Source organism: Pieris napi, chromosome 21 (genome assembly GCF_905475465.1).
Source record: "Pieris napi chromosome 21, ilPieNapi1.2, whole genome shotgun sequence".
Lineage (NCBI taxonomy): Eukaryota > Metazoa > Arthropoda > Insecta > Lepidoptera > Pieridae > Pieris > Pieris napi.
The window spans coordinates 6947200-6961649 of NC_062254.1; the positions used below are offsets into that span (position 1 = coordinate 6947200).

General features: G+C 31.5%; 1 protein-coding gene across 1 annotated transcript; it reads left to right on the plus strand.

Annotated features, from left to right (window-relative positions):
• Window positions 1–526: 526 nt before the first annotated feature.
• Window positions 527–13616, plus strand: LOC125060383 (MFS-type transporter SLC18B1-like). Its single transcript, XM_047665265.1, has 10 exons — window positions 527–753; window positions 5617–5786; window positions 7663–7810; window positions 8323–8509; window positions 9212–9333; window positions 9910–10103; window positions 10343–10438; window positions 10885–11053; window positions 11854–12002; window positions 12715–13616. Exons 1-10 carry the CDS (start codon window positions 643–645, stop codon window positions 12884–12886), a joined length of 1518 nt encoding a protein of 505 aa, XP_047521221.1. The 5' UTR covers window positions 527–642; the 3' UTR covers window positions 12887–13616.
• The last annotated feature ends 834 nt before the right edge of the window (window positions 13617–14450 follow it).

Genomic DNA, 14450 nt, shown 5'->3' on the forward strand with positions numbered 1-14450 from the left:
ACCTACCTTCTAATAGCTAGGCATGGACCATATACATTTTTGTCTCAGTGATCAATTAGGTGATCTGCTATGGCTTATATTATTATATCAGCCAGTTGTATTATAAGTTAAGTTTTAACGAAATTTGTTTGTAGACGCATTTAATTAAGCTTATGACCAATTGTTATGAATCCCAATATATGTACTTATTTTTCAATTTAAATATATTTGGTAATAACACGACTTAGAATGGCTATTAGTCAGTCAATGAACTCTTACACTCTTGATATAAATCACAAATTGTTTACATTACTTAGCAATTAAAAAGGTTAAAACATTTTATAATATCATTATTATCTGTTGCCTTGTTACAATTTGAAACAAGCGGTAAACGGCCATTATTTTCATGACATTATTTGCCGTACATCGATAGATTTGTGAATCTATAATCAGAAATATTATTTGCACAAGAGCAATGTATAGTGCTCAATTAGATAAAGCGGTCAAAAGTTCAAATAATTAATGTGATAATTGGATCTTACCCTCTTCGTCCACTCAGTAAATTGATGGCCTCAAGAAAATTTACACGCTCGGGTATTCATTAAAATAATTTGTGTTTAAGTGATATTTTTGAGTTATGATAGTGATTTTTTAAATTTCGAAATGCGTTTTCAATTCACTAGGCGGCAGTGGTCCACTATTATTGTTATTTCGATTGCAGATTTTTGTAATGCTATTTGTGTTGCGTTACAGGCGCCATTCTTCCCTCAGGAGGTACGTATAATATTCTATAGAGGTATTTCTTTCTAACTAAAGGGAAGCTTCAGTTATTGTACATACCTATAACCCTGTATAAAGTGTTTTTTCATTTATTCACTTAAAGCAAATTGTACTTCAAAATTCTCGTGTCACAATGTTAGTTAGGTACATACTCCTCCGAAACGGCTTGACCGATTTTTATCAAATTTTATATGCATATTCAGTAGGTCTCAGAATCGGCTACTATCTATTTTTCATACCCCTAAGTGATAAGGGTTGTCTCTTAACATTTTATTTTTATTTTTTGAACGAAATTTAAATTTTTTTTTTTTATAATGTGCCATTAAAAAATACATAGAACCCTAAATTTTCACCCCTCTATCACCAACCCTTATTTTTTATTTGTTAACTAAAATCTTATGACTTGAAATGTGAGGTTTATATAGAGAAAAAGGTAGGCTAAGTAAAATCAAATTAAGGAGAAACAAAGTTCGCGGGGGCTAGTCATATATATATATATATATATCTATATCCATGTCACATTTGGGAGTCTTTAACACGTGTTTCACGAGATACGATCTCTTCCCCAAGTTGGTGAGAGCCCTTACTTAGCCTTAGAGAGAGTTCCCATATGTAACTAGTTTAGTTGTAAAGATAAAAGTATATTATTAAAAAATGTTTCGCATTTTGAATTTAAACATACATTGCTTCAGTACATAGACTTTTTTACTCATGAATCCATCGGTAAATATTATTGTAAGGAGGATTAGCTCCATTATAACTAATTGTAGATGCATTTAAATATTAATTAACATATGTAATTTACAAACACAAATAGGTAAATGCGGAATATTTGTCATTACTTAACATACAGACAGAGAAAAAATATCGTAGTTAAGTTCAAGAGCGTTAGTAAGCGTAAACACTGAGCAAAAATATTGAGTTCTTTTTTAAATGTTATCAATTTTAAATCTAGACTATTTTTTTCAAGTCCATTTTTGTTTCCGTAAATTTGCGTGAGATAACAAATGAATGTCTGGAAATGTTCTAAGAAACTTAAACTTAACTAAAGTCTTTTCAATTTTAAGCCCAGACTAATATTAGTTCAGACTTTTAAATCGCTACTAAAATCAAATGTATTTTATACCTTATAAACCTGCATGAGATATACTCGTAGAACGTAGTAATACTCATATAAAAATGTCTCAAGAAACTATCAAATTAACACATATAAGTTAAATGTATTACCTATTATGTAATTCCTAATCTATATATTTTGTTTCATGTAGCCCAAAGTCATGGGTTAATATTACATGCTTTTGGTTATATTCTTCCTTGACATATATTGATATATTAAGATTCTATTATATTCTCGGCGTAAATGTGATAAGCAAAATAAACACTTGTTTACTATTTAATAATGAATAATTATTATTACTGTCGTCTAAACAGAAATGTATGTCACTTTTAATTTTTCGTAAGGCTTAGCAGCATTTTACTGAGGTGCAACGTACAGCTCTACAAGGCTCAAGTACGAACTCATATGGAATACTGCTCACTTCTCTGGGCCGGTGCTCTCAAATACCTGTATCTTCCTTTTGACCAAATACAGCGAAGAGCTTGTCAAATTTCAATCCCCAATGTATTCCTGAAAGGCTTGATTCTTTCTCTCTACGCAGAGCCATTGCGTGTCTATGTGTATTTTACAAAGTGTACTATATAGACAGCAGTGTTGGCCTAGTGGCTTCAGCGTGCGACTCTCATACCGGAGGTCGTAGGTTCGATCCCCGGCTGTGGACTGAAACCAATGGTCTTTCTTTCTATGTGCGCATTTAACAGTTGCTCGATCGGTGAAGGAAAACATCGTGAAGAAACCGACATGTCTTAGACCCCAAAAGTCGACGGCGTGTGTCAGACACTGGAGGCTGATCACCTTCTTGCCTATTAGATTTAAAAATCATCATGAAACAGATTCAGAAATCTGAGGCAAGACCTAAAGAGGTTGTAGCGCCAATGATTTTTTTGTTAGAGAGTGTTCTATAGAGTTGTTTGGCCTCCTGCCTCATTTCAACATCGAATTTCCAGACTTTATCCGCATCACCTTGATGGAGTCCACGGTTCGCTTCACTAGGCATTTTTATTTGCGAACTAATGAACTGTAGAATCGACTCCTGGTGACGGTCTTCCCTGGGAGCTACGCCCAATCTCCGATCTCCAATTTTTTTAAAAGAGAGCATACTCCTTTCTCAAAGACCTGCAACGCACCCACTAAAATGGGTGTACATAGGCTGCGAGGACTGTCATTTATAAGCGACCCGTAGGCTCGTTTGCCCTTAGGCCCTATCATATAATAAAAAAGTTCTTTTATAAGAGTGGTTGTTAATATAAAGTACTTTTTCTATTGTTTAAAATATCCCCCTATTAAATCTGGTTTTTGCTTGTAATATTAAGTTTACAAACTATAGATGACATGAATATATGTATGTATATTTAATGTTGTTATGTGTGTAATTTAACGCATAACATCATAAAATTATCACACACTTGATATAATATGTAAATCAGGTTTTGATACGACCTTCGTTCATTCCTTTTCCTCCTTTTCTTACAAGAAATTGAAAGTCGCATTGCGTTAAGTTTTCGTCACTTCACATACGTACAAGAGAAAAATCATGGTACATCCTGATCCAAAGGTTATTTTAATGTGAAGGGTGTTGAAATTCAAAAAGCAAATTTTGTTTAATTATTATCGTTGTATTTTTCCATATACCTTTATATTTCCTGAAGAATTACAGCACACTTTTTAATTGTATCTCTTAAGGACGAAAGCCAGTTTTTAAGCCCACATTTGTTTTAAAAACATAGCCTTAAATGTAATCTCATTACTTTTATTAAAATCTCAGACATTTAATAAGTAAGGTGCGTGAATGCGTCAATGGTTAGCGTCGTAGAACTGATAACCTCAGACTACCGGGGGTTATCGTCTGCTCATAATATTACCAGGCGCCTTATATACTAAAATAGTTTAGATATAATTTTTAATAAATCAATTTTTTCTCGTGTTCGCACAAAGCAACTGCAACTGTATTGATTGCATTTTTCCTTTTCAAAGCTGTACCCAAGGAACATTTTGTGATTTTACGGAGAGTTCAATTTATCAGGAATCTATTTTTATATTTATTTATTGAAAAGCTTACATAGATTGAAACAAATTAAACAGCCAAAATGATCAAGTTAAACAAATACGGTGAACACAAAAGAATTAAAATCTGGTATAAGTATTGATACAAAAATATAATAAAACATATTAACGAGGATGTTACTTTAATGTAACGAGAGACGAAAAATAATTTTAAGAATCAGAGGCTCTGCTACGGAATAGCCCATCTTTGGTTCTACTGTGTACTTATTTACTTATTAAAGTTTATGGTAAGCTTAAATAAAGGTTTTATGGGCAATGCAACTAAGAGGCGAATATAGCAATCGTTAAATAAATAACTACATAAAATATTATATATTAAATATCAAATACAATAATAATAAACTTACTTTTTATCTCTCGGCTATTTCTGGTTCCTATCACAAAAAATATTCATGGTCGTAAATGCATTTTATAGCCTTGTTAACAAGCATTAAATATAAAGATAACATAATTAAATTATTATACATTTAATTTTATTTGGAGTGAATTGTCACTACGTATTAAAGCCATAACAATTTAAAAACGTTTTACATATTAACAAGAACTAGGTTGACTCGCACCAGTAAATATTATAGATATACGTTAGGTACTTTGTTCTCAAGTAGCTGCATGAGCAATTTTTAATACGCCATCATGTTCATTTAAACACTCTCTTGTCTCTTTATTTCATCATTAATGTGTGGACACGCTGAAATTATTATTAACGGATAGACAATTTACACTAATTTAAAAAATATATTAATTTATAAATAACCTTTTTGTCTTTCAAGAATTTGTAACAAACTGTGAAGTTTTAATTTTACTATAATGTGGTTGCATTGTTACGAGTACTAACGGGCTGTGGTCCGATTAAAAAGATCATGATGTCCAATCTACATATATAAATGTATATAAATAAATAGCCTTTCTATTAATAAAATGTTGAATTAATTCCACAAAGTATTCTTTATTCACATCTCATTGTCTCTTCATCTTTATATTTTGTTCTTACTGAATTAGGTGTGGGTCGATTTTTATTATGAAGCTCAGAAAATCTGACGCTGTGGAGAATGACGAATCTGTGGAGAGAAAACTTCAATTCCATGTTTGAATATAGAAATCTAACAAAAACAACCTTTTTTAAGCTTAAGTGACGTGCAGTTTGCACGATACTAGTATCGTGACTAGTCACGCCTTAGCATAATAATAACAAAATCTGCGTTCGATCGCCGTATATTAAAAAAACCTCAAACATTTTTTCTGTTATGTATTTTTTTATCCGCTTTTATATTATTTCACATAGTATGGCGTTGGCCGGTGACTTGATATTTGATCAAATTTTGCCTAGGTCACTTTCATTATTATTTGTTTACGCTATTATTTGTGTGCATAATACTCTGTGCGAACTATGACTGAGGAATTATTTACTAGTGTTTGGATTAGTGAAACGAAAGATTTAATTGAATGCTCTTGACGTCATATTTGCTTGACGTCATTTTATGTATTTCATGTATGTATGTGCGTGCGTTTGAGTCACTCAAAACACATATATTAAGAATTACGTATTAATTTTAATATATACGGATTTAAATATTTATTTTGAATATAAAACACTGCCTACGTTTGCACCTGAGTCAAAAGCTTGCTTAGAAGCTGATAATTAAAGCTATATCTTTTATAATTTATCAAATTTTCAGGCAGAAAACAAAGGATGCACAGCAACAGAATATGGACTTGTATTTGGAGTGTTCGAGCTTGTGGTTTTCATCATCAGTCCCTTTTATGGGGCTCATTTGAACAGGCTTGGACCTAAAGTAGTCTTCAACGCCGGAATACTGACTACCTCAACATGTGCTATACTATTTGGGTAAGAAATACTATCTAGTATTAATTATTACTGCAGCTTTGCTTGACTACAATGAGCAATCTTGAACAGGAAGTATTCGCTCTCTCTCGGGCCTTTTATCATATCAGTGAATGAAATACATATTTTTAACATTAGAATATTGACGAAAAAATAAAAGAAAAAAAATTCAATACAAAATGTTAATGGGTTTCGTAACTGTCAAACATTAAATGTTCATACTGTCTCCGGTCTACGGCCCACAAATTAAAGAACGTATTAAAATAAAGGTTTCGTATCGACAAAATATATATATATATCCACAACATTCTGATAGTGGCGTATTTTACATTTTAATGTAGATCGAAAAAGGATTGACATATACGTAATATTGATGTCAAATATTTATGCGTGCTTTAAGAAATCCATATCAGCTAGTTAATTAAGAAAATTTGCACAAAAACATACAATATATGTCGTTCAATTGATTTTTAAACGCGATGATTAAAACGGACGATGGGATAGATTTATAGTATGTATTTTTGTACTTAGTAATCAAATGGGTTTAATTAAGATTAACAACGAGACAAAATATATTTATTATTATTACATTTTTTTAAATAAATTGTTTCTGCACTAAGACATCATATAACATTACAATCTAGCCTAACTTAAGTAATTTAAAATTTACTAAAAAGGATATTTAACATAAGAAACTGTCCACTCACTCTGTTCTTGTGTACTATTTTTTTCTACTTACCACTGTGTAGCACCTAATACTAACGTGCACTCAAACTAATACTCTAATGCGACCTTTTTTTAACTATGTTTTTTTACTAGTAGTGGAAATAAACTAATTATGATTTTTCTGTCCACCAGGACCTAACTTAACATATTAACATCTTATTTACTAACACCAATGATAATTACGTAACATAACAAAATGATAACTGTAGGTACTAAGTATACATTACAAAAAACCATTGCAAAACTAATATAAATAAGTAGCCTTGCAATCGTGCAATACATCTAAAACATAAATTTTAAAAGGCTGCTCTAATAATACTAATATAATTGTTGGTATATTTTTTGAGTTCTTTATAACAAAATATCAGTCCTATAAAAAAATACTTGTTCGGTTTTTCAGAATCAAAAATAAAGTGCCTGTAATATAATATTATTATAAAAATTAAATTATACGCTATTATCTTTAAATCTTAGTTTATTTTTTGATATTCTACATTTCCTTGTTTGTTTATTTACTCGGTGACATTGGTTTAACTTAAAACAAATATAGATAACTACAAGGACCTCATAAATAACATTGAAGTTGAATCTTATTGTAAATCATTTTTATAATTAATGTATACGTATATTATACTTCGAACACAAAATAAAAATAAAATATGTTTATTATGGAACATAAGATACAGATTGTATCACTAATTCCACGTCATTAAATTTGAATAGACATCCCTACTCATCGGCAAAGAAGACTGAGGGTGTAAGCCGTAGCAGCATGACACCATAATAATAAGCCTAATTATATACTCGTACTATACTATACTATACAATACAACATACATTACCTATGATGACGAAATCAGAAATTCCGTCCTCTCCTTTCAAACAACGCTCATCCAGAACCACTCTGGAGTTTCACACCTTCGTTGTTGGCATTCCCAGGTGCCGCACTGCACGATTTGGGTCATGGTTTCTTGTAAATACAGCAAAGGAGGAGAATTCCTTGCATCATTTCATCTTCCCTAGTGTTAATTCCATCTCCTAGACAAGAGTGCCCTCCAATAGGCCATATCTCACTTCTGTCTGTCCAGTTCTGATTAAAAAATTACAGAAGTTAAACATAGTTTGTAAGTAAGTTTACTTATTTTTTTTTCAGATTGCTAGACAAGGTGGACGGTCACGTACCATTCGTGACTCTAGCATTTGCAATACGTATAGTAGAGGCTTTGGGTAATGCGGCGTTTTTGACAGCTTCCTTTGCCATCATTGCCAAGGAGTTCCCTAATAATGTGGCTACTATGTTTGTAAGTGAATATTTAAAAAATATATTATTTTTATCACTCTCGGCAAATGTTGTTTTGTCATATAAAAGGATTATTGCAGTATTAATATCGCAATTAAAATTGGGGTTAGTGCTAGAAGGAGGAAAAGTAAGGGTTATGTGTATTATTTAACGACAAACAAATTGGGTTAGGCTTTCTTTATCGCGTAGGGTTTAAAAAAAATGTATACGACTTAAAACGAAAATTTCATAAAAATTAGTCAAACCGTGTCGGAATAGTTTGGTTATAAACACGAGTTTTTATGGATACCTATAGTTATCCATGATATTTTAATAGATATGCTTTTTTGTTTAAAATAAATTTTTAAGATTATATTACGCAATAACAACCAAATTTGCCTAAATTTCATAAATTTTAATGAGATGTTACAAAGCCATGATGCGCGAAGGTTTCGCAGGCTATTTACCATTTTACATAACTCCGGTAACCTAAGAATTGCCTACATCATTCTATTTTTGAGTCTTTTGTTTTAGGCATCCTTGGAAACATTTTTCGGGCTTGGGTTAATCGCTGGTCCAATGATAGGTGGGGCTCTCTACGGCGTTGGTGGTTACTCTCTGCCCTTCGCTGTACTTGGAGCCACGCTCTTTTGCACAGCATTGTTATGCTATATCATTTTACCAAAGTCCTCCGACGATGAAGATTATAAGCATACAGGACGTAAGTCAAAAAATATATTTTACTGACAATGTATAGGTAACAAAGACTGATACACTATAATAAATTAAAAATAATATTTAACACTCAGCTATAGACGCCATTATAATTGATAATACTATAATGAAACAAATTACCTAATAAATTTGGGTAAAACTCATCCGGTTCTCTAAATAGCAGCGTACCTAAAGTGAGTCGGGTCCCACCGTCTCTTTTGGTGTGGGAGATGCTTAAAGTGGCCACCTTGGTTTAAAAAATATAATAGTTCTTTGTAATTTATCAAATCATCAATACATTTGCGGCAGTATGCAAAAACCTCTACCCTAAACTTTAATTACTGCGGAGGACGGAATGTACATTCAGCGTGTACAGCCTAAAGGATCCTCGACAAGTCGAGTATGAAGGCCCAAGGCTGTTGTCGAAATGTTGCTTCTCAGAGGTCACCGTACTAATTATAGCCACAGATTGTAGGAGCCACATACACTCATTCTACATATTGTGTTAAAAACCTAAAAACGTAAATAAAAAACATGAATTTGAAAGTATTTCTTCTCGAAATTCTGAGGTTTGCTCCTTTAAAGTTCGTAGGCGTTAACAAATGCATTTTAAATAAAATATGTATTACCATATAGTTTACAAACAATGTAATATTAAATACTTTATTCTGTAGCTAACAGATTGGTATTAAAGGACTTCTTCTTTCAGCGTCGATGCTAACTCTTCTCCGCGTGCCAGGAGTTCTGATAGCTTCTTTAAGTATAGTATCAACTAGTATGAGTATTGGGTTCCTTCAAGCTACATTAGAACCTCATTTTCGACAAGTTCGTGTAAGTATTTTTTCTAAATATTAAAGTTGAATTTATTAAAGAGTATAAAAAGGTTGTTTGAAGACTATTGTGGTAAGGACAGAATGGTCGACCTCTTAGCAAAAAACGTTTGTTTTTTGTCAATACAGCGAGATTTTCCATACGTTCCGCATAGATTGCTTGATAAATTTTGTTCCAAATAAATAAAGGAGAATTTATCCAGTTCTTCTTGTCGATGCCCTTGATTTGAGAACTGGCAGTAAATGAAAATTTAGAAGTCGATTTTTTACTGACATTTTTTAAAGACATTTAATTCCTCTCGCAAGTCTTTTAAGATATTCTTAGAAAATTTAAGTCAGCCGATGAACACACATGTTTCTATTACAACCACACTCAAATACAATGATAAACTTTAATTGGCGTTTTCATTTAAGAATTATTTTGTATTATGCTTTGTAAGCTGTAAAGCTTTTCCAAATAAATAAATAGCATTTTCGAAATGACCATTCATTTTAAGTATCTATTTAAAATAATTAAATCGCATTTTGTTCTTGAGCATAAGTATTTGTTTATTAATAGTATAAATAATAATTTCAGTTCAACTTCTCTCCAGTGGTTTTGGGTTTAATATTCGTGATCAATGGGGCTTTTTATGCGGTATCTGCACCAGCGTGGGGTTGGTTATGCGACCATCCCGCGGTTAAACCCAAATATATTACCAGTATTGGGCACATGTTTGTGGTGGCCGCTTTCTTGTTAATTGGCCCAGCACCGTTCTTTAATATGCCAACGTAAGTTTTTGATATCTTTCGTTCAATTTATGTTTAATCGAAGCCTATGAGGATTATGTTCCGACTGATCTCCATTATTACTGAGTTTAGTTCCCGTGGAATCAATTTTGTAAACACACAAAAAATAAACAAATAGGCATGAAGTAAAATTTGTTAAATATTTTGTTATATTGTAGTCAACAATTATTTTTGCCTAAAATATATTAGTAATTAAACAAACGAGTATTTGTATATTTCAGAATATTATGGGTGACAGTTTTGGGTCTGGTGCTCCACGGGCTTGGAATGGGAAGTCTCCTAGTGTCGTCTTTCTCAGACGCCTTAAGTACTGCTATGTAAGTCTTAACATTATTCAGATACAATATTAAATTCGAAGACAGTATCCTGGCTATTTCAAATAAAGAGTTCGAACATTTCCGAATAATATTTATTCATTTATGAGTAATCTTACAGCTGCAAACATCCATATTATAAAAGAAAACACTTAGATAATATAGCCAAAACAGATTAGATTACATTGTTAAACAAAACATATGAAACAGAAAACATAAGTCCATTAATAGATAAAAAAGAAAACTGAAATTATTTTCAAAAACTAATTAGCTTAACGATTCTAGTATTTAAAATATTAACTGCTATCAATATTTAGATTTTATTCTTTAACAAAAAAATAGTACTTATTAAATTTTATTTTTATTAGTTATGGTATTATCATTATCGATAAACTCTAGTTTAGACGAAGCCATAGACAATGGGCAGTGTAAAAAATGTTTTGTTTTAGTGCAAATGGCTTCCCAAACTCTATAGAAACGTATGGGTTAGTTTCTGGCTTATGGACCTCGACTTTCGCCCTCGGAGCCTTTATTGGTCCATCTGTGTCTGGAGTACTTTTTGATTCTATTGGATTCAGAAGTAGCACAGGGTTTATCGTCATACTACATATCATTGTTGTGAGTATGCGTATTTGCATGAATATTTTGTAAGGCGCTAATTAATTAGAAGGAACTATTAATATAATTAAAAACAGGAGAAACCCTAAGTCTATACCACTCATATCTGATTGATAACGCAAAGCAAGGCGTTAATATGTTAGGTTCAAATATAAAATATTTTTTGTCAGATATATGAAGTAGAACGAATTTAACGATAACGGCACTGATGCGTATGCGCCTCCGAAAATCATTTTTGACAATCAATCATAACATTAATATATAATATATTAGGTCCTTACATATTAAATTGACGTTTTGTCGTACTGGCCACTTTGACCTCAAATATCTCCTCTTTGGGTAGGAATTCCAAATTCAATTGTTTACTGCTATTTACTCTTGCATTTGTTTTTCGAAAACCATGATTCATTTCATTTCCTAAGAAAAAGTTACTTGAGAGCTGCTCCTTGTGTACGCAGGTCGCAATTCTTAACAGGCGCTATAGTTGACAATTCAAAGTGATCATGTGATTCAACTGAATAAATGAATTTTGATTTTGACCATTTTAGTAGGTAGCAGATTAAATTCATGAAGTGGAGTTAATCACATGCACTCCGTCATGAGACTTCTCTAGAAATAAAACAAAGTTATCGTTGTCTATGTAAAAATATAAAAACTTTATTGATATCTTTAAACAGAAAAACCAAAGTATATAAAGGTTATATATGGGTGGTTTTTGTGCTAAGCATATATTTAAAGGGATTTAAAATCAAAGTCTGTTTATTACTACAGTCTATTTTCTCAACTCATTTTTTTTCCAGATGTTAATGGTACTGGTATATATGTGGACCTGTGACCGCTCGAAGATGGATCTCTCAGTTTCCGCAGGAGACCTTTTGCAAATGGATGGGACTCTAGACAAGGGTGTGCTTACTGGGGAGGACTTTATTCCCGCTGCTAGGCCTAAAAGGTATTTTTTATTTTCTCATATTTGGACGATCCATCCAATCAACCAATCCATCATGTGTTATGTTAGTTATTTCGACTATGTATTTGCGTGTTGTTCCCACGAGAATGTAAGTGCGTGCTCCTATTTCACCATGCTTCCTGCTGATAGAGGACAAATCTTTGTTTTTAATTTATTTTATTATTATTTATTACTTAAAATGTTATGTGGAACATGGTGTTATGGTTGCAGCTCCTTACAAACGTTGTGTAAAACAAAAGTTTATTGCCAGTTCTTCTCGTCCGTTCTACGCCCATAATTTGAGAACTGGCAGTTAATGTAAAATTAGAAGCAATTTATATGTATGTATTTATTTATTGACATTCATAAGTGTACATTGTGTTACCTATATTAATAATTAGTAATCTTTGACTTTTGACTGATGTATATTAATTTTTCTTTTAAATATAGAGATTTTAAATTCTGTGTGAATCATTGTCTGTGTGTATTTCCTCTTTCTAGTTCTCATTAATTTTCGTTTTTGTGAATACATAGTATTAGAGTTAAGAATGTGTGTGAGTCCGTTATTAGCAGCGATTTAATTTTCAACGTGGACGTTCTATTCTTCAAAAATGGAGTATAAGGATAATCATTTTACATTATTTTTTATAATAGATTAACAAAGTTTTAATTATTATGACTTTAAGAAACTTTACGGAAGTTTTTCATATTCCAGCCGTCGCTATGGCATAAGCCTGGAGCGATCTCGGCCTCCAGCGATGAACAGTCTTATCGCCTGTTCGAGTTATAAGAACCGCCGCAGCCCCTGGAGTCAGCGTACTCCACGGTACAGGCCTTCGTATGGTAGCCTGGATACGAGGTTCAGAGGCACTGTGTCTATTACATAGGGACTGCCAAGTGAGTATACATAGAGAATTGATCATGGTAGATAATGTAAGCGCACTTATATCCTGGTTGTTAAAATGAAGCCAAAGAATGTTCTCCTATTCAAAAATTACTTTATGCTTAAAGCAATTATTTTCAACTATTAGCGAATTAAAAATACGAGTATACTTTGAAAGATATTATTCAATATTTGTGCATTTACGTTCCATTCTCTATGTATATGAGTTGAATGCATTTAAAACAGGTTTTATTAAACGGCGTGATATAAAAAAAATCATAATAAATTGAGCGTTAAAAGTAGCTAGTACAGTACGCTGAATCGTCGCTTTAAAACTAATAATGTACAAAAATATTCTATTACTAAATGTTATGTACAAAATAAATAATAGTTTTTATTACAAATAGTCTTACATTATAAACAGTAAATCCATAGTTGGTAGGTTGCTCACTAAAATAGTAAGGCGTTTCAATTTGTAATTTGTATTTTCAAGGCCTTTTTTGAACAAGTAAAATATATATAGAAATGAAAGGCATTTGGAAAGGCCGATGTTATAGCACCAAAAATGATGATTTTGTATCGATTGGAATTAAGTTTGAGTCGAGATAAAAGAAACATATGGTTTAAAACATAGTTCCTGAGTTCTATTTCTGTCGAAATAATTTAATTAAGACGTTACCACTTACCTATATAGAATAAATATTAATAATATAGAAAATCAGCTACTCAATTTATGAAACAGTCAATTCTATGAATTTCAACTTTAGAACCTTTTTACTCAGCAAATTTATTTAGAATAACTTTTTCAAGCTATATAACTATTATTTTATATAATGTAAATAATAATATTACTGTATATATTATTTTTAAGGAGATGTACTACTTCAATATATTATTTGATATTTTTTATTTTTCTTACAATAATTTTCTACTTTTAATAAAGAGTTTTTTCTACGGAATTTTTTTAATATAAATAACCCAATACCAGTGTAGTAAATTTATACAAATATCGTCAAACCAATATTTGACAAGGCTATTTCACAGAATACTATGAATTTATTTTATTTTTAATAAAAAATAAAGTTCTATTGAATCTGTATAAATATGGCTATAAAAAGCGTTACGGATTGATAGATTTATAGTTATTTACAAGTTATTTACTAACTTGTAAATAACTATGATTCTATCAATCCGTAATTAAAAATATTGATTTTCACATTTGCATGACACGAAGTGGTAACTGATTAGTCGAATCGACGATGATGAAGCATACTTGTAAATTATGTCTTCGCCTTTCTAATAGTAATACTGTCTCGAAGTTTAATTTTGTCGGAGACTCATTTTGAATGATATTTCACGTAAAACACTTGAAGTTTGTATGTTCGTCATAGGGACTGGTGTGACGCCATCTTGCCTGGTTGATCGGCTTGCCGGGTCTGCCAACGTTTATAAATGTTAATTTTTAAGTCTGTTGAAGATTTAACAATTAATTAATAATTATTATATATTTGAAAAAATTGTTATGAATAAGTTGCGTGAAACTTTGAAGCTTTAATCATTCGATTCAA

Excerpts from the sequence above, each read along its gene's own strand:
- LOC125060383 (XM_047665265.1), top strand. The coding sequence starts at position 643 with ATGCGTTTTCAATTCACTAGGCGGCAGTGGTCCACTATTATTGTTATT. Across the intron at positions 11,054-11,853 it reads TCATACTACATATCATTGTT|ATGTTAATGGTACTGGTATA; the intron begins GTGAGTATGCGT and ends TTTTTTTTCCAG. Across the intron at positions 12,003-12,714 it reads CCCGCTGCTAGGCCTAAAAG|CCGTCGCTATGGCATAAGCC; the intron begins GTATTTTTTATT and ends TTCATATTCCAG.